General features: G+C 36.2%; 3 protein-coding genes across 19 annotated transcripts in view; 2 read left to right on the top strand and 1 right to left on the bottom strand.

Annotated features, from left to right (window-relative positions):
* LOC138323287 (cell death-inducing p53-target protein 1 homolog) overlaps positions 1–9411 on the top strand; it is a 42928-nt gene extending 33517 nt beyond the window's left edge. For all 16 annotated transcript variants that reach the window (XM_069267779.1, XM_069267778.1, XM_069267775.1 and 13 more), the window contains one exon: positions 7325–9411. In XM_069267779.1, the coding sequence (XP_069123880.1) occupies positions 7325–7433 (109 nt within the window). In that variant the 3' untranslated portion in view covers positions 7434–9411. The remainder of the gene's footprint in view (positions 1–7324) is intronic.
* A 3289-nt stretch (positions 9412–12700) lies between these two features.
* Positions 12701–20256, bottom strand: LOC138323284 (cilia- and flagella-associated protein 184-like). Its single transcript, XM_069267759.1, has 12 exons — positions 20220–20256; positions 18717–18813; positions 17664–17813; positions 17072–17463; positions 16790–16943; positions 15299–15438; positions 14961–15114; positions 14569–14762; positions 14281–14400; positions 13917–14009; positions 13410–13547; positions 12701–13118 (listed from the first exon to the last, which is right to left on the bottom strand). Exons 1-12 carry the CDS (start codon positions 20232–20234, stop codon positions 12873–12875), a joined length of 1893 nt encoding a protein of 630 aa, XP_069123860.1. The 5' UTR covers positions 20235–20256; the 3' UTR covers positions 12701–12872.
* Positions 16629–26052, top strand: LOC138323286 (thymidine kinase, cytosolic-like). 2 transcript variants are annotated; one of them, XM_069267761.1, is made up of 8 exons: positions 16629–16647; positions 20529–20609; positions 21124–21155; positions 21674–21787; positions 23228–23321; positions 23473–23562; positions 23918–24037; positions 24814–26052. In XM_069267761.1, exons 1-8 carry the CDS (start codon positions 16645–16647, stop codon positions 24994–24996), a joined length of 717 nt encoding a protein of 238 aa, XP_069123862.1. In that variant the 5' UTR covers positions 16629–16644; the 3' UTR covers positions 24997–26052. The 2 variants fall into 2 exon arrangements, with proteins under 2 accessions (XP_069123862.1, XP_069123864.1); XM_069267763.1 differs by lacking the exon at positions 16629–16647 and adding an exon at positions 16723–16863.
* Positions 26053–26813: the final 761 nt, after the last annotated feature.

The following is a 26813-nucleotide window of genomic DNA, read 5'->3' as shown; positions in this document are numbered from 1 at the left end:
CCCTTGATGTGGGTAACACTATATCTCCCCCTTGATGTGGGTAACACTATATCCCCTTGATGTGGGTATCACTATATCCCCCTTGATGTGGGTAACACTATATCCCCCTTAATATGGGAAAACACTATATTCCCCTTGATGTGGGTAACACTATATCTCCCCCTTGATGTTGGTATCACTATATCCCCTTGATGTGGGTAACACTATATCCCCTTGATGTAGATAACACTATATCCCCTTGATGTGGTATCACTATATCCCCCTTGATGTGGGTATCACTATATCCCCTTGATATGGTAACACTATATCCCCTTGATGTGGTATCACTTTCCCCTTGATATGGTATCACTATATCCCTGATGTAGGTAACACTATATCCCCCTTGATGTGGGTAACACTATATCCACCTTGATATGGCTAACACTATATCTCCCCCTTGATGTGGGTATCACTATACTTCCCTTGATGTGGGTATCACTATATCCCCCTTGATATGGGTAACACTATGTCCCCTTGATGTAGGTAAGACTATATCCCCCCTTGATGTGGGTAACACTATATCCCCCTTGATGTGGGTAACACTATATCCCCCTTGATGTGGGTATCACTATATCCCCCTTGATATGGGTAACACTATATCTCCCCCTTGATGTGGGTATCACTATATCCCCCTTGATGTGGGTATCACTATATCCCCCTTGATGTGGGTAACACTATATCCCCCTTGATGTAGGTAACACTATATCCCCTTGATGTGGGTATCACTATATCCCCCTTGATGTGGGTACACTATATCCCCCTTGATGTGGGTAACACTATATCCCCTTGATGTGGGTAACACTATATCCCTTGATGTGGTAACACTATATCCCCTTGATGTGGGTAACACTATATCCCCCTTGATGTGGGTAACACTATATCCCCCTTGATGTGGGTAACACTATATCCCCCTTGATGTGGGTACACTATATCCCCCTTGATGTGGGTACACTATATCCCCCTTGATGTGGGTAACACTATATCCCCTTGATGGGTACACTATATCCCCCTTGATGTGGGTAACACTATATCCCCCCCTTGATGTGGGTATCACTATATCCCCCTTGATATGGGTAACACTATATCTCCCCCTTGATGTGGGTAACACTATATCCCCCTTGATGTGGGTAACACTATATCCCCCTTGATATGGGTAACACTATATCTCCCCCTTGATGTGGGTATCACTATATCCCCCTTGATGTGGGTATCACTATATCCCCCTTGATGTGGGTAACACTATATCCCCCTTGATGTGGGTAACACTATATCCCCCTTGATGTGGGTATCACTATATCCCCCTTGATGTGGGTAACACTATATCCCCCTTGATGTGGGTAACACTATATCCCCCTTGATGTGGGTAACACTATATCCCCCTTGATGTGGGTAAACTATATCCCCCTTGATGTGGGTATCACTATATCCCCTTGATGTGGGTAACACTATATCCCCCTTGATGTGGGTAACACTATATCCCCCTTGATGTGGGTAACACTATATCCCCCTTGATGTGGGTATCACTATATCCCCTATTGACACTATATCCCCTTGATGTGGGTAACACTATATCCCCCTTGATGTGGGTAACACTATATCCCCCTTGATGTGGGTAACACTATATCCCCCTTGATGTGGGTAACACTATATCTCCCCTTGATGTGGGTATCACTATATCCCCCTTGATGTGGGTAACACTATATCCCCCTTGATGTGGGTAACACTATATCCCCCTTGATGTGGGTAACACTATATCCCCCTTGATGTGGGTAACACTATATCCCCCTTGATGTGGGTAACACTATATCTCCCCCTTGATGTGGGTATCACTATATCCCCTTGATGTGGGTATCACTATATCCCCCTTGATGTGGGTAACACTATATCCCCTTGATGTGGGTAACACTATATCCCCTTGATGTGGGTATCACTATATCCCCCTTGATGTGGGTAACACTATATCCCCCTTGATGTGGGTATCACTATATCCCCCTTGATGTGGGTAACACTATATCCCCCTTGATGTGGGTATCACTATATCCCCCTTGATGTGGGTAACACTATATCCCCCTTGATGTGGGTAACACTATATCTCCCCCTTGATGTGGGTAACACTATATCCCCTTGATGTGGGTATCACTATATCCCCCTTGATGTGGGTATCACTATATCCCCCTTGATGTGGGTAACACTATATCCCCCTTGATATGGGTAACACTATATCTCCCCCTTGATGTGGGTAACACTATATCCCCCTTGATGTGGGTAACACTATATCCCCCTTGATGTGGGTAACACTATATCCCCCCTTGATGTGGGTATCACTATATCCCCCCTTGATGTGGGTATCACTATATCCCCCTTGATGTGGGTATCACTATATCCCCCTTGATGTAGGTAACACTATATCCCCCTTGATGTGGGTAACACTATATCCCCCTTGATGTGGGTAACACTATATCCCCCTTGATGTGGGTATCACTATATCCCCCTTGATATGGCTAACACTATATCTCCCCCTTGATGTGGGTATCACTATATCCCCCTTGATGTGGGTATCACTATATCCCCCTTGATGTGGGTAACACTATATCCCCCTTGATGTGGGTAACACTATATCCCCCTTGATGTGGGTATCACTATATCCCCCTTGATATGGCTAACACTATATCTCCCCCTTGATGTGGGTATCACTATATCCCCCTTGATGTGGGTATCACTATATCCCCTTGATGTGGGTAACACTATATCCCCCTTGATTGGGTAACACTATATCCCCCTTGATGTGGGTAACACTATATCTTGATGGGGTACACTATCCCCTTGATGTGGGTAACACTATATCCCCCTTGATGTGGGTAAACTATATCCCCTTGATGTGGGTATCACTATATCCCCCTTGGATGTGGGTATCACTATATCCCCTTGATGTGGGTAACACTATATCCCCCTTGATGTGGGTAACACTATATCCCCCTTGATGTGGGTAACACTATATCCCCCCTTGATGTAGGTAAACACTATATCCCCCTTGATGTGGGTAACACTATATCCCCCTTGATGTGGGTAACACTATATCCCCCTTGATGTGGGTATCACTATATCCCATTGATGTGGGTAACACTATATCCCCTTGATGTGGGTAACACTATATCCCCTTGATGTGGGTATCACTATATCCCCCTTGATGTGGGTATCACTATATCCCCCTTGATATGGGTAACACTATGTCCCCTTGATGTAGGTATCACTATATCCCCCTTGATGTGGGTAACACTATATCCCCCTTGATGTGGGTAACACTATATCCCCCCTTGATGTGGGTAACACTATATCCCCCTTGATGTGGGTAACACTATATCCCCCTTGATGTGGGTATCACTATATCCCCCTTGATGTGGGTAACACTATATCCCCTTGATGTGGGTAAGACTATATCCCCTTGATGTGGGTAACACTATATCCCCCTTGATGTGGGTATCACTATATCCCCCTTGATGTGGGTAACACTATGTCCCCTTGATGTAGGTAACACTATATCCCCCTTGATGTGGGTAACACTATATCCCCCTTGATGTGGGTAACACTATATCCCCCTTGATGTGGGTAACACTATATCTCCCCCTTGATGTGGGTAACACTATATCCCCCTTGATGTGGGTATCACTATATCCCCCTTGATGTGGGTAACACTATATCCCCTTGATGTGGGTAACACTATATCCCCCTTGATGTGGTAACACTATATCCCCCTTGATGTGGGTAACACTATATCCCCTTGATTGGGTAACACTATATCCCCCTTGATGTGGTAACACTATATCCCCTTGATGTGGGTAACACTATATCCCCCTTGATGTGGGTAACACTATATCCCCCTTGATGTGGGTAACACTATATCCCCCTTGATGTGGGTATCACTATATCCCCCTTGATGTGGGTATCACTATATCCCCCTTGATGTGGGTAACACTATATCCCCCTTGATGTGGGTATCACTATATCCCCCTTGATGTGGGTAACACTATATCCCCCTTGATGTGGGTAACACTATATCCCCCTTGATGTGGGTATCACTATATCCCCCTTGATGTGGGTAACACTATATCCCCTTGATATGGGTAACACTATATCCCCCTTGATGTGGGTAACACTATATCCCCCTTGATGTGGGATCACTATATCCCCCTTGATGTGGGTAACACTATATCCCCCTTGATATGGGTAACACTATGTCCCCTTGATGTAGGTAAGACTATATCCCCTTGATGTGGGTATCACTATATCCCCCTTGATGTGGGTAACACTATATCCCCCTTGATGTGGGTATCACTATATCCCCCTTGATGTGGGTAACACTATAAATCCCCCTTGATGTGGGTACACTATATCCCCCTTGATGTGGGTAACACTATATCCCCCTTGATGTGGGTATCACTATATCCCCCTTGATGTGGGTAACACTATATCCCCCTTGATGTGGTAACACTATATCCCCCTTGATGTGGGTAACACTATATCCCCCTTGATGTGGGTAACACTATATCTCCCCCTTGATGTGGGTAACACTATATCCCCCTTGATGTGGGTATCACTATATCCCCCTTGATGTGGGTAACACTATATCCCCCTTGATGTGGGTAACACTATATCCCCCTTGATGTGGGTATCACTATATCCCCCTTGATGTGGGTAACACTATATCCCCCTTGATGTGGGTAACACTATATCCCCCTTGATGTGGGTAACACTATATCCCCCTTGATGTGGGTAACACTATATCCCCCTTGATGTGGGTATCACTATATCCCCCTTGATGTGGGTAACACTATATCTCCCCCTTGATGTGGGTAACACTATATCCCCCTTGATGTGGGTAACACTATATTCCCCCTTGATGTGGGTAACACTATATCCCCTTGATATGGGTAACACTATATCCCCCTTGATATGGGTAACACTATATCTCCCCCTTGATGTGGGTAACACTATATCCCCCTTGATGTGGGTATCACTATATCCCCCTTGATGTGGGTAACACTATATCCCCTTGATGTAGGTAACACTATATCCCCCTTGATGTGGGTAACACTATATCCCCCTTGATGTGGGTATCACTATATCCCCCTTGATGTGGGTATCACTATATCCCCCTTGATGTGGGTAACACTATATCCCCCTTGATGTGGATAACACTTTAAACCCCCATGATATGGGTAACACTATAAATCCCAATAATATATGTAACACTATGTCCCCCTTAATATGGGTAACACTATATATATATATACCCCTTGATGTAGGTAATACTATAACCCCCTTGATTTGGGTAACACCATATCCCCCTTGATGTGGGTAACACTATATCCCCCTTGGTGTAGGTAACACTATATCCCCCTTGATGTAGGTAACACTATATCTCCCTTGATGTGGGTATCACTATATCCGCCTTGATGTGGGTAACACTATGTCCCCTTTGATGTGGGTAACACTATGTCCCCTTTGATGTGGGTAACACTATGTCCCCTTGATGTAGGTAACACTATATCCACCTTGATGTGGGTAACACTATATCCCCCTTAATATGGGTAAAACTATATTCCCCTTGATGTGAGTAATACTATATCCCCCTTGATGTGGGTATCACTATATCCCCCTTGATGTGGGTATCACTATATCCCCCTTGATGTGGGTATCACTATATCCCCCTTGATGTGGGAAACACTATATCCCCCTTGATGTGGGTATCACTATATCCGCCTTGATGTGGGTAACACTATGTCCCCTTGATGTAGGTAACACTATATCCCCCTTGATGTGGGTAACACTATATCCCCTTAATATGGGTAAAACTATATCCCCCTTAATATGGGAAACACTATATTCCCCTTGATGTGGGTAACACTATGTCCCCTTGATGTAGGTAACACTATATCCCCCTTGATGTGGGTAACACTATGTCCCCTTGATGTAGGTAAGACTATATCCCCTTGATGTGGGTATCACTATATCCCCCCATGATATGGGTAACACTATAAACCCAAACAATATATGTAACACTATATCCCCCTTAATATGGGTAACACTATATCTCCCACTTGATGTGGGTATCACTATATCAGCCTTGATGTGGGTAACATTGTATCCCCCCTTGATATGGTTAACATTCCACCCCCTTGATTTGGGTAACACTACGCCCCCCACCCCCCTCTTGATAAAAATTTTCACAGGAATCAGCCTTAGTGTGTCAGAACCTAACGGGTACTATTAGGTACTGTATGATATAAAAAAAAATCACCCGGGTCATCCTTAGTGTGTCAGATCCTAATGGGTACTGTAAATTATAAAAATGTTCACCCGGGTCAGCCTTAGTGTGTCAGAACCTATTGGGTACTGTATAATATGAAAAAAATCACCCGGGTCATCCTTAGTGTGTCAGATCCTAACGTTACTGTAAATTATAAAAATGTTCATCTGGGTCAGCCTTAGTGTGTCAGATCCTATGGGTACTGTATAATATAAAAAATTTCACTCGGATCAGCCTTAGTGTGTCAAAACCTATCGGGTACTGTATAATATAAAAAAATTGTGTTGTGTCAAAATTTTCATTGTTTTTTGCGGTTGCTGTAAAACCAGGAATAAAAAAGCTACAAATCTTGTTTTATATATTATTGTTATCATTGTTCTATCGGTGAACCACAAATATTACCACATGACATGATTTGGAAACTTGATCGAAAAAATAAATACAAGAAAGTACCAACGAATATATTTCATGTTACACAGTACATGTATATGTTTACTTAATTAGTGTTTTAATATTTCAACCCTAGATCTTATTACATGCATTTCAAGTAAAGATTCTCTAAGAATGTCTAAATGGATTTATGTTCACTGACTGTGGCTCTGTTACTGTTTCACAGTTTAGATCTTTTATTTAATGGATGTTTCACTTTCATCAAAGGGAAAATGTTTGGAGCTGAATTCATGCTTTACTTGCCACTGAAACCCCATGCTAAATATCTTCTTCACACTTGTATTGAGCTCCTACTGGAATAAGAGATTCACAGTCCTAATCGATAGGAAATTTTTGAATCATTGGAATCATAAACCTGAAGATAAAAAATCAAGAATACGTAGCTCAATATTAAAAGTTACCTCAATTTAAAACCTTGGTTTCTGGTTTAGTAATTTGAAATAGAATTGTATTCTGTGTACTATCTCAGTTGTTCTTGTTTGGTTGATAATTTAAAACTATAGATTTATATTGTTTATGTTTTGACAGATGTGACCTTGGCTGTTGCTTCATTCCATTCTGTGTGGATGGCTGCAAGGACGTGACCCACAGCTGCCCCAACTGCAAGACCGTCATCAGCAGGTACAATCGTATGTAGGTGTGGCGAGGCGTGCGACTAGGCTGTGTGAAGACACTGCCCCCTACTGGCCAACTGTACACAAGGATAACCCTGTGATACTTACAACTGTTACGTTGTTGTATATTTACTATCACTAATCAGAAATGTTTAAAAACAAAAGTATATTGTTGTTTTATTGTTGATCACCTGCGTAAAATAGGAATACTTACTATTAGTGTTTTGTTGTGATTATTTTGGAGATGAAGGATATTTTTTTCTAATACACCATGATATACCAGCATTCTCACACTTGGTACTAATTATGTGTGTCCTCAAGGGTATTATGGAGATGATTTATACATCCATTGACAAACACTGACAGAATTTACCCACACATATTTATGTATTGGTTATAGTTTGTGGTTTTAAGTACCGTTAGGTCTTTGATTAACTTTGTAGCTATCATTTTTCCTCCGAGATAAAAGTTTTCACTAAAATGACAACAGGTACGTACAGTAGAACATCACTTACATCTAATCACTCAGGTCTATGATTTTAATGTCTTTCAGAAACAAGTTGTGAATAATACACTCCCTGTAATTTATTTAGCTTTTCCTTTACATGTTGTCTATCATTATTTTTAGTTTCCGTTGAGTGAAGGAATCTCTACTTTAAAGTACCATGTATGTCACTAAAGATGATGATGCCCTAAGATATACTTTCTATTGTTTGTGTAAGGTTTAATGATGTTCTACTGTACATTGTACCGCTATTATGTATCATGACTGTAAATATTTATATGTATCTGTTGTAAATCATAGATTTTTTATGTCATCTTAGTAGCTGCATTTCTTTCTTTTTATAAAGTTTGGCATGTTAAAAATAAAATCATGTAATTAAAAGATAATTTATCAATATGATTGTAAATTTACTTTACTCTTCAACTCATTCAGTTTTGAGGTGCATGCACATTTTATTTTGTTAATAAATAACATTCTGTCAAAGACAAAAAGTTCGCCACTAAATGTGGAAGTCTAAAAGTCTTAGCAGAGATAGCAAAATTAGCTTGAAAAAATGAACCAATATAGTGTCAATAAGGTTAAGGATTTGTTTACCTTTATACATATCCAAGTATTCAAAATATTGAAATCTTGAAAGAGATCAGGATTATAAGGTATATGACAGTCTTTCAACAACAAAGAAAGATTGAAAAATATATCCACAGGGATTTGTAAGGAATGACAGATCTATAGTCTTTATAGAAGTTCATATGTTATATGATAGCGCAGATATATTTGCTAGTGCTTCTGGTTTGTGTAGCGCAGATATATTTGCTAGTGCTTCTGGTTTGTGTCAAGTCCCTGTGATTCCGTCCTGACATAGGGTTAAGATCACTTCTGTTTTTCCTTTTGATGTTAGTGATATTACCGGTATAATCATTGAAGAATAATCTATATCATCATGATTTGTGCTTTATTTAATGGTATGTACTATACATAATTTGTGGAAAGGCCTTATTACTTATAAATATATCCACTTGGCAATCAGACATGAAATATATTGTAGAAGTTTGAAGGATCATGGAATCTGTTACATACTATTTCAAGGCCAGTGTACCCTGTCTAAAACTAGATTCCTATGGGACCATAGAATGATTAACAGAAATATCACGTCAAAGAAAAATATTACATAATAAGAATTTGGCTTGCTTCTTAAGAATAATATTGACCAAAGAATTTTGTCTTTTTCTACAAAAACTAGATAGGAATACTTGGCAGCGTACACTGAGCTTGATGTATAGATCTTCTGTAGACCATGGTATTCTGTAGAAATCCTGTTCTCCGCTATCGGGAAGTCTATACAACTGTCGATATTTATCTTGACTACTTATTCACTGACCTAAAAGTATTGAAAATAAAGAGAATTATCGGAGAATAACAAGAAAATAAAACTATAAATGTATTATGTCCTAAAATGTGATTTTCCTCTGCCATTAAAAGTCATATAGCTTCTTAAATGTTTTGTTTTGTTTTTTTGTAAAGCTTTAAATGAATTTCTTTCCTCTACCAGGTAATTGTATAAGTCTTCATCAAGGGCTATTTGTCTAGCCAGCCCTAATTCTGATCAGAGTTTTCCCCCTTTATTAGTCCCCTGCCGATGAAACAGGAGTGGACTATAGTGTTTGTTTCTGTCTGTCTGTCTGTCCTTCCATCCGTCTGTCTGTCTGTCTGTCCGGATTTGGCTTCCAGATAACTTGAGAACAATTGATGGATTTTGATGAAACTTCACACAATGGTAGCATATGGGAAAATACAGCTTGGGATTGAATTTGGGGTCCAAAGGTCAACTACAAAGGTCACTGTTACAAAAAATAGATAACTTTAAAAAAAAATGTTTCTAGATGATAACTTTAGGAAACATCAACAAATTTTTATCAAACTTCACACAATGGTATCATATGAGAAAGTACAGCTTGGGATTGAAATTGGGGTCAAAAGGTCAACAACAAAACATCACTGTTACTAAAAATAGATTGTTTCACAAATTTCAGTTTCCAGATGATAACTGGAGAACACATCAATGGAATTTTTTCAAACTTCACACAATGGTAGCATATGAGAAAATACAGCTTGGGATTGAATTTGGGGTCAAAAAGTCAACTACAAAGGTCAATGTTACTAAAAATAGATAGTTTCAGAATGATTACTTGAAAACACATTAGTGAAATTTGTTCAAACTTCATGCAATTATAACATATTAGAAATTACAGTTTGTGATTGAATTTGGGGTCAAAAGGTCAACTACAAAGGTAACTGCTACTAAAAAAAAAGATTGTTTCACAAGTTTCCGGACAATAACTTAAGAACACATAAACGGATTTTGTTCAAACTTCATACAGTGATACTATACGAGACAGGTTATTACACAAATTTTTAGTTTCCGGTCAATAACTAGAGAACACATCAACAGAACCATTGATGGAAACCCACAAGTCACCGCTCTACGTCACAAACCTAGAGCGGTGACTTGTGGGTTTCCACTGATGCAACAGAATGTGTTCAGACTTCATACAATAATAGCATGATTAAGCAATAGTAACCGTCATAGATAAGAAAATCTACTTGACGGCAGAAGATGTGTACGAAGAGCTTGGTCCAACCAGTATAATCGAAAACAGCACCCTAGACTGTCTAGGTTGATGGTAGAGGTCATGGAAAATATTTGAGTATACACCACACAATAACTCCACTTGCCAAAGTGAGGTCTGCTTATCCCATTATTGATAGAACATCGAAAAGGAATCATGATATATATATTTTTATTTGTATTATGTAATATGTATTTTGCGATAATTAACCTTTGACAAATGAACATGCTAAACACCTATGACCAAACTGAGAATGATGGAATTTTCTGTTGGATGCTAAAGAAGTTGAAGGTACATATACATATGTGAGAAGTGGTTGAAAAGATAGTCTTATCACCAGATGTATGGGAGGTTCCAAATAAGTCTGTACTACAATGATGCAAGATAAACATTGTGATCTAATCAGATGTTACTTGTCTTTGTTTCACTCCGTCAGTTCTTGGAGCTAAACAGATCCTCAGTTTGGCAAGTGATATATCATATTCACCCAGATATGCTACTGTAATTTAACCTGACCAGAGGTTGTGACCTACATCCTAGTGTCTGTCTTAATTGCTACTCCTTAAGTACTGGATGAATTTTAACCAAATTTTGGTCTGAAACATCCATGAGGAGGAGTTGATTTTTACGTGAATTATGGCTCTGATCCTAATGAGGCCAGGCCGGGAGTTTAACACAATGGAGAAGTTAGTTCTTTAAATCTGTACTTTACAATGGATTTAAACCAATTAAATTAGAAACTTCTTTGAATGAGAGGAGCAACACAACTAGAGGTATGGTGACTAGCCACTGAAGGTTGGACTTTGTTTTAATTGTTACATGTTGTTAACAGCGAAAGCAAATGAAAGTCTTTTATTCTGCATAATAATAATCAAACAGTGTATTATTCAGAAACATACTTGAAGGAGAGGAACATGTTAGACGTGGCCACCGAAGGTAACAGAAGGTAAGAGTTGGTTAAGTACGATAGATATTTGTTTTATTCGTCATTTTTTACCAGAGCTTAGTTTCATGAACATATTCCTTAAATTTAAGGTATCTCTTTACGTTACAAATTTTAAGGAATGCTCCTTAACATAAAAATGTTTCCTTAACTTTTGTAATTATGCTTTCCTATGGAGAATTTTAAGGTAAGGCATTCTTAGGATTTAAGGAATTTTTCATGAAACAGGGCTCAGCAAAGCCAACTTAAATCAGTGCTAGTGAAGTATTCCACATTAATTTAGTCATGTAATATTCAGAAACATCCTTGTGGAAAGGACAACAGGTTTTTAGCCCACTGCTTTTCAAATCGCCTTTCGTCCGTGGTCCTTCCTTCCGCTCGTACGTGTGTTATCACTATTTCTCAGAAAGTACTGAAGGAATAATTCTCAAATTTCATATTCAGTTTCCCTAGGGCTCTAGTTGTGCATATTACATTTTGGGACCAATTGGTCAATAAGATGGCTGCCAGGCATTCATCTTGGATTTTGACAGTTGTACCGTAGTTTATTACCACTATTTCTCAGAAAGTACTTTATGGATCTGTCTCAAATTCCATGTGTAGATTCCCCTTGGGCCCTAGTTGTGCTTAGTGCATTTTGGGATCGATCAGTCAACAAGATGGCCGCCAGGTCGCCATCTTGGATTTTGATAGTAAAAATTGTTACCAATATTTATCAGAAAGTACTGAAAGGGTCATTATCAAATCACATATGTAGGTTCCCCTACGGGCCACCTTCTTGGATTTTGATAATTGAAGTTTGAAAAGTAGAGAAAAGATCCATCTGACAATTGTCAGACATAGATCAATCTTTGGTGGGCGCAAGGATCGCTCTGGGATCTCTTGTTCATTCATTAGATTGTAATTGGTCCTTCAGGCATCCAGATGACCTTCCAATTACCACTAGTTAAAATAATGATAGCTAAATAATGAAAATGAGACCTTTAGTAAGTCTTTGAAGTCTGTCGTAAAATACTAAAGCAAAATTCTGAGATGGACTATAATGACAATACCAGACTTAACAAATGTGTAAGCTTTGAACTGTAATGATAAAGGATTTTTGATGGAAGGTTAAATACCAAAATTGTATTAATTTATTCTAGAGAAGGATAATGATCAGTTTGACCGCATTCATTTTAAAATTCCTCATGATTTACAACATAAGAAATAAATCAGTTTTCATACTTCATGATTGTATCATTTTGTGTCCAAGATATTATCATAATACATATATCTTTTCACAAATTATTTACAATAGTTTTATATACATGATGATTTAATTGTACAAATATTTACAAATGATTAAATTAATGATAATGAAAGACTTGTAAAAGTGTTCAGCAATTTCCTATCCATGTGAGGCTCTGGCTTGTTCTATTTTCCTTCGGACTTGATTACAGTTTAATGTTAATTCTGCGTGTTCCATTTTTAAACTTTCTAGTCTATGTCTTAGATCATCTCCCTCATCTTTCCTCTCCTCAAAATCACGAAGCAATGACTCATTGCCCAGTAATCCACAGTTCTGACGCAGTCTCTGGTTGTCAATTCTTAAGGCATCTCTTGCTTGTTTTGTTCTTGACAATATATCACGTTTCTGAAAAAGAAAAAAGAGTTGGGTATTCAGAATCTGACAATGTCGCATGTATTGCGGGGATTAAATTGCCATGAGGTAGCTGATGGCTACCCCATTCAAAGACATGATTGCTAAGAGTCCAGCTCATTGATAACACTGACCATTTCTTATCTCACGAGACTTCACTAGAAATACAAACCACTGTAGTATAGGAATGTTCGACTTGGAGAATCAAGTCAGAATATATTTTAGCTATCATGGCTCCTAGGATAGTTTAATGGCTGTATAAGATGACGGAGGAGTCTGACTTACCATGGCAGCCTCAGACTCCACCTCCCTCAGTGTTGTCTTCTGGACCTGATTCTCGGCCTGTACAAATTGTAACTTCTCCTTGAGGTGAGTTAAGACCTGGACTGTACTTGTTATCTTTTTCCTGAGCTTCAGTAACTCCTGGAATGGTAAACCAACATGAGTAAGACACATACTTTAAGTTTATCTTTATAGAAATTTGGTGTTTTCATGTTTGTGATAATGTTATACATTGTATTTGGTTATTTTCACAGAGATGACATTTTTGCAGAATATTGCAATGATCACAAAAATTTGATTCACAAAATATTGAGAAATAGTACGTAGATTAATATTTACTCTGAAAGTTAGTTGGCGCAAAATTAAAAAATTGCTGAAATTTAATTGCTTTGTTTTAAGTTAAAATTAAACATTTTCACCCAAGTAACCGACTATGCAGTATAAAAGAGCTTGCTTGACTATATATGACATGGCTGATTCTTTCTATTAGCTTGAATTGTCAGTATATACCTCATTTCTTTCCTCAATCTTCTCATTGTATGTTTGATTTTCAATTTTCAACTGTTCAAAATCGATGAGGTGAAGATTCTCGGCTAGCTCCTCCTGAAAGTTTATAACAAAGGGGGATAACTGTGATGAACGGTTATAAAATTCACAAAATTATGAGTATAGTGATTAATATCTTATTTCCATAAATAATCAAAGTGTGCATCAGCTTCAGAATTCTGCATCTATTTTTGTTAGACATGCCACTCCAATTTTTTTTCATTATCATATGCATCTGTACTTTCCATATAACATTGACATTCAATATAAAAGAAAACAATTATCCACTCAATGAAACCTGACCAGAACTTCTGCTGTCCCATTTTACCTTGGATTTCAGCTGCATCTCCTTTTTCTTTAGTTTATTTTTCAATTTGATGTTTTCTAATCTAACGTTCACCACCTCCGACTCCTTCTTCATTTCATTAGATAAATACTGGTCTATATCCTGAAAAGATTAATTTGAAATTCATTTATGACATTGTCATCTTCATAGAGTGTTGGAGCTCTTGAGAAAACTCTGCTGCCTCGTCACTTTTCACACATGATTAAGAAAAATATGTTACAACTATGTTATCTAAAACATTTCATCTATTAACTTGGTACTTTTACCTACCTTTGGTGGTATGGGTTTGCCTGATCTGTTACTGACAGAGTTGAGAGCTACATGTTTTTTAAACTCCATAAAGCGTTTCCTTTCCTCATCTACCATTTCTTTCTTGTGTTCGCATTTGTCTTTGAGTTCCTCAATCTGTAGCTCGTAATTGTCCCGTTCTAGGGAGTCTTGTTTTCGCAGCTCATCTAATTGTGCTAAAGTACGAAATTAACTTCATATTATACCATTTCTTATCTTAGACATTGGAGATTTAATTTGGAATGTGTCAAATACAAGGAAATCACATGATGTAAATTGACTTGAGATTTGAAACAAGGACTTCAATTTGATGTATGCAGCACAAAGTTCACCATATTTATTTACAAAGACATTCTACTATTGAGCAAACGTACCCATATATTTCACATATTTGGAATCCTGGTCATTAGCATTTTTGTCATAATCTTGACGGTTTTCATCTGCTTTCTTCTTACGGAACAGTTCTGCAAGTTTATGTTGGAGGAGGTAATTCTGCTGTTGGAGTTTCTCTCTCTCAGTAATCGTGGCCTGGAGGATATGAATGCATAAAAATATATAACTTATAAGGAATATAACTCTCTCTTTGTCACAATAATTGGGTAACTATATAATATATTATGTACTAGGTTTTTACAATTTTTACAATTACTTTTACAATAATTTTGTCCTTAACCTTTTTAAGATATTTTTATGTTTTCTGGTGTTTACATACATAGTATCTCTCCATTAGGGCTTCTCTATCAAATTCAGGCTCTTGTTCCTCCTCCTCTTCTTCTTCCTCTTCCTCCAGCCCCTCTTCCTGTTCCTCCTGGAAGGTTTCCAATGGTTTATCATGTTCGCCAGTTTGTGAAGCTAAAATAAGAAACAAATCAGATTCAGGTTTTTTTTAAAATCTACTCTAACTAGATATCTGATGAAAATGCCAATTTTTTTTTTATAATTTACTTTTTATTCAGGTTTTTCATCAATACATGTACAATATACAATGTATGAACATGCTTGCACTTATCTTTCATTCATTTGCACCCACTTAAAGATATTGATTTTTTATATTCTTTCAAAAAGTATTTTACATGGTAATCAAATACATGAAAATGCCAAATTAGCACAAATTTCACAAGTAAATACATAATGCATGAGTGTATTGATGTATTTATGATTTGCCACTACTTATACCTTCTGTAGGTAAAATAATGACTGAGCTATCTTCAGCAGATTTGAAGGCCATCATGTCTGGAAATGAACAGTTCTCAGTGTAAGGTTCATGTTCTGGTAATGAAATCTTCTCTGTTGCATCATTCCTAACAGATTGCTTGCTACATGCAGAAAGCATGCTGGAGGACTTTGCATCATAGGTCTTTGGCATTCCTTCAATGAATGAGGTTCCTATATCCCCCGTTCCTTCAATGCCAGTTTCCTCTACAGCAGCAATCACACTATCCTCATGATTATCTACAGTTGGTATCTCTTTGCTCTCCATTTCATCAACAGATGGAGTCTCCAAATTGTAAGGTGTTGCATTTGAATCACCATCCTCACTATCATGAAAGCTAGATGTTTCTTCGTCCTCTTCCTCTGCACCAATTGATCTAAATCTATCCATTTTATTAGTGGATCTTAGTACATGGATACCATCACTGGTCAATGCTATCAAAAGATTTCTGTGTGCCTCCCTTGTCCACTTTTATATGATCCAAAATACTACAACTGCTTTCTGGTGTAAGTTAGTTACACTAAACAAATCCCACAATGCCCTGGCTTTATTGTTCTGTGACAAAGTTTATTGTTCTCCAGTCACATGGTACTGATTGTTCTCCAAGTCAAATGGTACTGATTGTTATCCAGATTACATGGTACTGATTGTTCTCCATGTCACATGGTACTGATTGTTCTCCAAGTCACATGGTACTGATTGTTCTCCAAGTCACATGGTATTGATTGTTTTCCAGGTCACATGGTACTGATTGTTCTCCAAGTCACATGGTACTGATTGTTCTCCAGGTCATATGGTACTGATTGTTCTCCAGATCACATGGCACTGATTGTTCTCCAAGTCACATGGTACTGATTGTTCTACAGGTCACATGGTACTGATTGTTATCCAGGTCACATCATACTGATTTTTCTTGAAATCATATAATTTAAAATGTTATACTATTGAAATTAGATTAGTGATTGTCCATACATCGATATGAAGACTTACCTGGTCGGGATCGTTCAGGAGTTCCTGGTTCAAGGACACCAGGATCTGGCTGGGGTACTCCTTCAGCCTCTTGGGTAGGACTGCCTTCTCTTGACAACTTCTCACCAACACCTATAGGACTTTCAGCTCGTTCACCAGCAGCAAAAGTATCACTCTGAAAGTCACATTAAATCAGTATCATTAAATTTACTTTCAAATAATTTGATTTTTATAGTTATCAAATGTAAAAATTCTAATCAGATCAAACTTTACATTTTATTCAACACAATTTATAAATAATACCTGAGGTACGGGTGACCCTCCTTCACGCTCTTGACCGTCTTCCTTTTTGTCTCCATCTTCGCCCTCCTTTGTTTCAGCCCCTTCTCCACCTTCTTTTGATTCAGCCCCTTCTCCATCTTCTTTTGGTTCAGCCCCTTCTTCTCCCTCTTTTGGTTCAGCCCCTTCTTCTCCCTCTTTTGGTTCAGTCCCTTCTTCTCCTTCAATTGGTTCAGTCCCTTCACCCTTTTTAGCTTCTGCCCCTTCTTCACCCTCTTTGGGAGCAGCTTCCTCTTCCTCTTTTGTTACTTCACTTTCCTTTGTTTCACCCTCCTCACCTTCCTTTACCACTTCATCTCCCTCTTTTGGTTCTTGTCCTTCCGTTCCTACATCACCATCTGTCTTTTGTTCACCATCTTCATCATAGAACACAGGGATATAACATTTTCAAGCACAAAAATTTTAATATTGTATTTATATGTATATATATCGGTAATAGAATATGGGACAAGGAAGTAATTCCAACCATAATTCCATATAATAGAATACATGTCCATATTATATAGAACATATGCTTGAAATATCTAAACATAAAACATTTAGAAGTGTAAAGTACCTTCAGTTTGTGGTTTCTCTTTTTGTTCATCTTGATTAGCCTCTTCACCCCCTCCTTCTGTCGGTTGTTCAGTTGTCTGTTCTGTGGTTGCTTGTTCCTCTGTTTGTTCACTCTCTACTGCATCAGCTGGTTTGTCTTCATCTGCTGTCCCTATATATGCAGCAAATACATTATTGATTAGATGTAAAACTTTGTAGTCTCAAATTACATAAATTGTGCTCAGTCTCTATAGCAAAACCTGTACCCTGAGTAATTACCAAGGTATTCTGTAATGGAGACCAGTGTTCATTTTCATTTCATCAAATTTTATTGACAAAGATTTTACATGTCAACTGGATTAAACAACAGGTAAAGCCTATAAAAGTTCTCTCCAATAGTGGCAAAAGTGAGAAGAAAAACAATGAAGCAAATTAGACATAAATATGAAATGAAAAATCATAACAGGGGTAAGGGGACATAACTCATATGTGAATACCTTACACACCTGATACATGTACACTACATTCATACCTAGATGTACAACAAAAGTTAGATTAATACCTAAATATTAAATATATATATAGTCACTAGCAGGCTTGGACCAAAAGTCCATGTGCAATTATTGCACTGATCACTGCTACCAGCAACTATAAATTAATAATCAAGAAACTATTAAAAATAGATTTTATTTACAATTAAAGGATACTATTGAATGTACAGGTGCTGTCAATAGTCATACTCACCCTGAATGTTATACAAAGTGATATGACATAAAAGTGTTTTATCATTTATTCATTTTTATTTTTTCCCCTTTCAATCCTGGCTTTTAGTCATATATAAAATAAAATGGCGACCAATAAAGCAATAACAGTATGTCTTCAAGCAGAAGTTTATTTGTAGGACCATCACAGTCAGGACAGCCTTGGAGAACTTCCCAGAAGTATATTTATATCAATGTGGTTGTGATTGGCATAACTGTTTATAGAAGAGACCAGTGTTATGTATTCTTGTGTGCAATGTAATATTATACACATCTATCATAGTATAATTGTATTGTAAAAAAAGGTTTACTACCTTCAGCAGTTTCCGACTCAGGGGCTGGTTGTTCAGTAGGGGCTTCTTCTGTTGCAACAGTCGTTTGTTCCGTTGTCTCAGTCACAGGTGCAGCTTCCTGTGTGATAAAACAATAGAATACTCATGTCCACTGTTTGATTGTAGGTTTGTGTTTCTCATTGTCTAAACCACAGGGGTTGTACGTTCTGTCACTAATAAGATATATAGCATAAATATATATACAGAAAATACACCCAGCATACTTTTTTTACTAGTATTTGTTTCTACTATTTTATACAGTCACGCTAATTAAAACTTGATCCTGACCAAGTGACGTATTCACTCAGTATTCGCTCAGTTGACATCATTGGTAAGCTAAGGCTAGCTTGTGGAGATGTAGCTGCAATATTGTAGCTCAAAAGACTTTTTGAAAGAAAATGGTGTCGTCTTTAGAGCTACAATTGGTGCCTTTTACTGCTAATGGAGCAAAGAAATGATTATGCAAACCATTATAAAACGTTTGTTTGCATTTTTATTGTACTTGTTTGATATCGCTTACCTTCTAGGGAATAAAACTGAACCATATAAAATATCAAATTCTCATCAAGGCATTATTTTTTACATAATACATATGAAGGTCTTTCTGAAGGAAATTTATACGGCAAGTCCACAAATTGTGAATTTGACGTCTTGTGAGCGGTACGGTAGATATTAAGAATAGTAGTTATGTTTGTTTTGGACAAAAATCATATGTAAATGCATGTATACACAAAAAATATTTGAAACCTACAAAAAAGTAAAGAAAACGATGCCCAAGAGATTTTCGGAGGCAGTGCTCCACTATGATACATAGGGACCAATTTGTACCCGGCCGAAAGGTATAGTAGGCAGGGTACGTATATTCGTTCAAGTGGAGATGTATAAAAGTTTCTTCAAACAATGACATAGTGTACTCCTAACGCGTACTATGGACTTCTGGTTGCTTAAAATAATGTATATGCAGTCATTTCATTAATGTTGAAATCCTTTTCCGTTGCTAAGGGAACAGGAGATATATATATACACATTGTTACTTAATCTCATAGTAATGAGATACCGACACATATATAAGTGCCAGACACTGATAAAAACACAGGTTAAAACCATTGTAAGACGTAAAACATTACAAAGCCAATTCAAATAATGTAAACATTACGGCAGACAATCATAATCACGTAATAATGACAAATGCTCTTCGATATCCATTTCTGATAACGACAGATGTCACATCCTTTTATTTAATTCGGTCCTTATTTATCGCTGTCGGCATAACATAACGTAAGCAGATGGTTAAGTCTTGAGCAAGTGCTCTGAGAAAGTTTTTTTAAGTCACTTATAGAATGGTTTTACCGAACATCAACGTTATCCTTCTTTCTGATAGTAACAGCACATTTGAAATTATGGCTTAGGTAATCTGAATACAAAATCAAAGTGAGATAATAAAGCCGACATCCAACTGAATGGTAAAGTGAAATGTATTTCTACCTCTTGGTCCGCCATTGTTGTTGTCAAGGAAAACACATATAGATGGCGCTTTAAGTTATTGAGAGATTTTTTTATGTACATATAATCTAATATTGTGAACAATGTCAGGATTCATTCAATAAATAACCGAAAATAGAGGTGATATAATGCTTTATGAATAACACTTAATCAATAAATCTTAAATATATTTTTTTCAAATCTCGTTGTGCGTCACGAGATTTTATAACTGGAGGGAACTTTAAAGCTACAATCTCCCGCGATATTCTCATACCAACACTGTACCACTGCACCTAAAATTTTTTATTCCAGAAACCGTGTAAGATGATGTCTACAAGTCATGTCGTTGCTTCCCCACAACTCACACACACTTCCACGAAAGGGCAGATACAGGTAATGTGTGATTTTAATAATAATTAGTAGAAATTTCGATATTTTGTTGTTAAACTCCTTGCGCGCTAACGCTACTTGCTATGTATTGGTAAGGCGGCTATTGATGTTTTCAAAGACGAATGCACTAGGATATTCCAAAATCAGAAATTATCCGAAACTCGTTATAAACACACGCGATGGTTATATGTTATGTTATATTATATTATATACGCATATAACATGCAAAAAATAGATAAAAATAAAGCAGACGTGCACCTAAAATCGGAAGCGCGCCATTTCAAATTCAGTACAGTAGGCCTAACAGTTAGGTTATTTTAACAAAGAAGTCAAAATCTTAATTTTGGAGTGATGAATAATTGAATATAATATGAAAAGCACCCATACTTTTAACACAATTTTAAATTAAAGACATGCACTATAATGTTTATATAATAGTGTAGTCATAATTTTAATAATCCTTTGTTCTGCTGTCTTATTTGCATAACACTTTATTTACTTTTTATTTTTCCCACAGCTTATAATTGGACCTATGTTTTCTGGAAAAACGTAAGTATAATTAGATTAAAAGGCAACAAGAAAATAACACATTTTTCATAATTGGAGGAAAATTAAGAAAACATTTCTCGTTTACAAAAACTGTAAAATTAAAATCTGTTGCAGCCAGTTTAATACCTATATTGTAAGTGTATTTTGACCATTTACCGTAAACAAACTTTCTTTCGCGTCTACTAAATTTATCAATTTCCTTTTAAAACATTTTTGCAGAGATTCAGTTTCGCAGAATTAAAATTGAATGGAAATATCTTTGAATTTAATCGTGCAAAAATGGTCTAAGATATTATTTCACAGAGATCAATTTTACTTGATCGCGAAATTTGCAAAAATAAATTGCAGAAGGAAAAAGGTTGGTTTACAGTACTTAAGTTAAGATAAAGTTCCTATAATAATTGTGCATGATGCCAATAAGTCATCCTGACCCTTTGGGTCAGATTACCTAAAAAACACACTCACAATTAAGCTTGTTGACTCTCCCCATTACACTGAACTTGTTTGATATTTTACAGCACAGAACTGATGAGGAGATTGAAGAGATATCAAATTGCCAATTACAAATGCCTTGTTATCAAGTACTCCAAGGATGACAGATATGAAAAGGAGGGACTAGCCACACATGACAGGTATTTACATATAAATGATTTTTTAAAAAAAACAGATTTTGGATCAGCTGATAATTTACAATGCTAAAGTTACCAGAAGATATTGATCCCATTTTGACAATTAAATAACATTATTCCCAAACAAGAGCATTTAAACTTTAAAAAGAGAGAGAGAAAGAGAGAAAAAAACAATAAAAAATAAAATGATGCAATTTAATATTTAACAAGGACATAGTCATTCAGATCCCCCGCCAATGAAGATATCAAAGCTGAAGTAAGTTTGATTGTGGAGACTTATGTGTATGAAAAAAACCAGGAAAAAGGAAGTTGAGCTAAAGAAAGATGGTATTTAATTCAAGTAGAGCGGGGCTGCAATTGTTGAATCAGGTATACAGCCTTGACATTTATATTAGACTATATACACAAAGATGGGTGGAGTTTTGCAAAGTAACATTTACCATTTACCATGATATTTTCAGCAATGTTTCCATGGTAACGGAAAAAGTGCAAAAAATGAAAACCTAAAAATAGCAAAAGGTACAACTAGACCATAAAAAGAATGTGTCTATGAAATTTCGTGGAAATATCTCTGCTGGTTTTAGAGTTATGCTCCGGAAATGAACCTGCTACAAAAATATGATATTTTCAGCAATGTTTCTATGGTTACAGAAAAAAACACGAAAAGTGAAAACCTAAAAATAGCAAAAGGCACTACTAGACCATAAAAACAATGTATCTATGAATTTTCATGGAAATATCTCTGCTGGTTTTAGAGTTGTGCTCCGGTAAAGATTCTTGCACAAAAATCTGCCATTTTCAGCAATGTTTCCATGGTTACAGAAAAAAGTACAAAAAGTGAAAACCTTAAAATAGCAAAAGGCACTACTAGACCATAAGACTAATGTGCCTATGGAGTTCCGTGCATATATCTCAACCGCTTTTCCAGTTATGCTGTGGAAACGAACCTGATACAAAAATCTGCCATTTTCAGCAATGTTTCCATGGTTACAGAAAAAAGTACAAAAAGTGAAAACCTTAAAATAGCAAAAGGCACTACTAGACCATAAGACCAATGTGTCTATGAAGTTTCGTGGAAATATCTCTTCTGGTTTTAGAGTTATGCTCCGGAAACGAACCTGGTACAAAATATGATATTTTCAGCAATGTTTCCATGGTTACGGAAAAAATGCAGACAATGAAAACCTAAAAATAGCAAAAGGCACTACTAGACCATAAGACCAATGTGTGTATGAAGTTTCGTGGAAATATTTCTACTGGTTTTAGAGTTATGCTCCAGAAACCATTCGTACGGACGGACGGAACCCATTTGTATATCCCCCGCCAACTTCGTTGGGCGGGGGATAATTATGCTTCAAATTTAGACAGATTAATGGTAGTAATATTCATTATAATTCAATAATTGATTGAAAAGTTTATTATAGATGTCTTTGTTTTTATTAGGCAAACCTTGCCTGCAGTGGCTGCAGAGAGATTGTCAGATATGGAAGTCTTGGGGGAAGGATACAATGTGATTGGTGTTGACGAGGGACAATTTGTAAGTGTTGATACATAAGTCACATTTAGTACAGTAAATCATTGATTATACCATCAGCAAATACCTTGATAATATCTGTAGTATTTGGCCTTTATATAATGTTACGCATTGACCTTGATGTGTGTTTTTCTTAAACAAATTTCTTTTTTAGTTCCCAGATGTTGTGTCATTCTGTGATAGCATGGCAGAGAATGGTAAAATTGTTATTGTCTCGGCTTTGGATGGTACATTCCAGAAAAAGGTAAATCATAACATTAAATTTCATTTCATTATGAATAAAAAGAACAATTGAGATATTTCAAATAAAAATATAAAGGATTTATTTCATAAATAGATGATGGAATGGTTAACTGAAATAGTTGTAACATGCACCACTGCATTTTGAAATGATTTGATAATCATATCTGGTTGATGGCTAATTATTAATTAAGGAACCTCTAATAGATAAAAATAATATAATATTGATTAATATGACAACCATGGGGAGATAATTATAGACCTCTAAAAATTGAAATAATATAATGTGACCAACTGGAGATAATCACAGATATAAAGTTCTTATATGAAATTAAAGAATTTATGTAACTTTTTTTTAGGGATTTGGTGATATTTTGAACTTGGTACCTTTGGCAGAAAGTGTTATTAAGCTGTCTGCAGTGTGTATGTCATGTAACCAAGAAGGTTCCTTTACAAAGAGAAAGGGACAAGAAAAAGAGGTAGGAACACTAACTTAAACAGGTTATTGTAAATCCCAGACAACACTGTTTACTCAAATATATGCCTACACTGACCTACCCTATTCAGTTATTTCTAGTTATACTATAGTCCTCCAGGTAATGTGTAAAACCAAACTAGTACACATGTATGCAATAGATTTGAATATCATATTCTGTATTTGCATATTACAGGGTTGTCTCCTTTGCAGGTAGGTATCCATTGTGACGTCACTATTTGTGTGCCAAATTCATGTCTTTTTCACTAAAAAAAAAAGTTTAAGATTACACCAACAAACACTGTAACACATGACGTCACAATCAATACCTTCCCCCCAAGGACAGATAACTCTGTAATATGTAAATACATACCGTAATATGATAACATCTAATGCATAAATGTGTATTTGTAGAGGAGAAATTCAGTTATAATTTGTTTTTACCCACATCTTTTTCCTTGATGAACTAGAAATGGGATGAAATTAGAAATAAGCTTTAAGCTGCTTTATGTAAGATTTTTCTTGTAATTAATTAATATTAAATCATATTTTTTAGATTTTAGTGAATCAATATTATTTTTCAGAATTCAGCAGCATCCTTGAAAATTTCAAAAAGTGTCTTAACTTTTATTAATCATTAATTAAAGGAACATATGAAAATAACATTGTTTTAATTACTGTATTTTCATGCATACCTATTCTTCAAAATGAAAAAAAAAATAAGATGAATATATTGTTTGGAAAATCACACAAGTCACATTCAATTTCTTTGTACAATAGGTAGAGGTGATTGGTGGTGCAGACAAATACTTGGCAGTGTGTCGGGCCTGCTTCCAGTCTCCAGTGAAGACATCCGAAAAGGAGAACTATACTCCAACAGTTATTTTACAACAATCATCTGAGAAAATGCTGGCCAGTCGTAAACTCTTCTCACCATTGTCATGTAAAACAAACATTCATTAACCCTAATCACATCCTAACATCAGTTATTGACTCCGCAATATTATTTATATTGATTTCATTATTTCATCCCATACTTGTGAAACCTTTAAATTCATATTTTAGGAAGGTGTGAATGTCTCCATAGTCCCATTATCAAAGATACATTTACTGAAAGAGGAATGTGTGAAATGAATTTTTAGAACATGAAAATGAAAGATGACAAAACAAGTGCCAAACAGATGATAATCTGTTAAGATTATTTTTAGCAGAATATGCTGATATTTCTATTTATGAGGTTGGATATTTTACATCAGAATATTGTATACTTGGATGACATGTATATTTTCTTAAGATTCTGTATACAAGCATTGTATTTTAAGTTACTGTTCAAATTCAGTAGATTTTAATATAACCACAACATATAATCAAATATGCAATATGTGAAAATTTTCATTGTTTATATGCAATAATGGAGTATACATATTATGTGACATATCTAAGTTCTGAGCTATTGTAGTCTCGTATTTCCATGTATAACAATCAAAATTACAAAAGAGCAGTACACCAAAGTTATCATAGTTTATAATTCAAATTTAAATCCGAATCTTTAAGATTCCAAATTAAAATAATCCTTTTGTTGAAAATTGATTGCACAATGTGACAAGGACTTTTATTGATATCTTAGTCCATGAATGAAATGCATCTTCCAAAAAATAGTACCTATATATACATGATTCATACTATAATATCATTGTGCAACTTCAGTTTCAAAGTTCAACTTTGTAGATTATTATTGACTTAAATACAAAGAATGATATTTTGCCCTTGTACATTGTTTTAGATTACTCAAGTATCTTATTTATTATCACCTGATCCTATTGGAGCAATGGTGTAGTATATCTTAAACTTATTTTGTGTTACATTTAGTTTTAATAACTTTCGTTTACGCCCTTTTTATGCAGCTTTTTTTCTTTATTCTTCCAAATTGTGCTATTGAGATAGTGCAGTGCTAAATGGATTTTAGATGTACAATCCTTGATTTTTTTTAAACTAGAGTAATAAATACAATAAATACTATATGGTTATACCTTGTTTTCTGTCATTAAACCAAATATTGGTACTTCAATACTGTAAATCAACTTATTGTTCCATATTTCACAGGCGATTAAAAAAAACTAAAAAAATCAATTACAAGAAGCATTAAGTGCTTATTACCTAAAAGTGGAGGAAATCAAATCGCTATGAGAACGTTTGACACGAAACCATGAAATTTGTTGGTTAACAGTATGTGAACCTGATAAGCTTATCAGCTCACCTAAGTCATGTGGTAGGCTATTCAAATAGCCTGTAGTCATCCCATTGGCTAGCAATTCTTGTTACCAGTATATCCCGGTACTATTTCAGAGCTCAACTCCATTTGCGCTATTCTAAGAAGAGAAGTCTTCTCAGCATGTCCACCATAGGTGGAAGAACTTCCACAAGCAGAAGAGCTACAACTAGAGCGTCCGAAAGTTATATTCTAGACGTACAAGAGGGCAAATCAAGTTAGGCTCTGCATTTACAATTTTTACACATGTATCTGAAAACAACAGGTAGCTTGAAAGTTGGCCATCTTGAAAACATAAGTTCATAGTTTCTCATGGAGAGTATCATACTTAATACACTTTGCTAGCACAGTTGGTAACCACCATGGATTTTGACCATTTAAATTGGTTAGCTCTATGTATACCACACTTGTTTTCATATCTCGTCAATCATTACAAGAGAAAGGAAAAGAAGAATCCATTTTTGAAGATAAAGGTACCCAATTCAAGATCACACATGGTTTCCTGTATTCA

Source organism: Argopecten irradians, chromosome 5, assembly GCF_041381155.1.
Source record: "Argopecten irradians isolate NY chromosome 5, Ai_NY, whole genome shotgun sequence".
NCBI lineage: Eukaryota > Metazoa > Mollusca > Bivalvia > Pectinida > Pectinidae > Argopecten > Argopecten irradians.
Note: the sequence above shows the minus strand (reverse complement) of the source record. Positions and strands in the feature narration are given on the sequence as shown.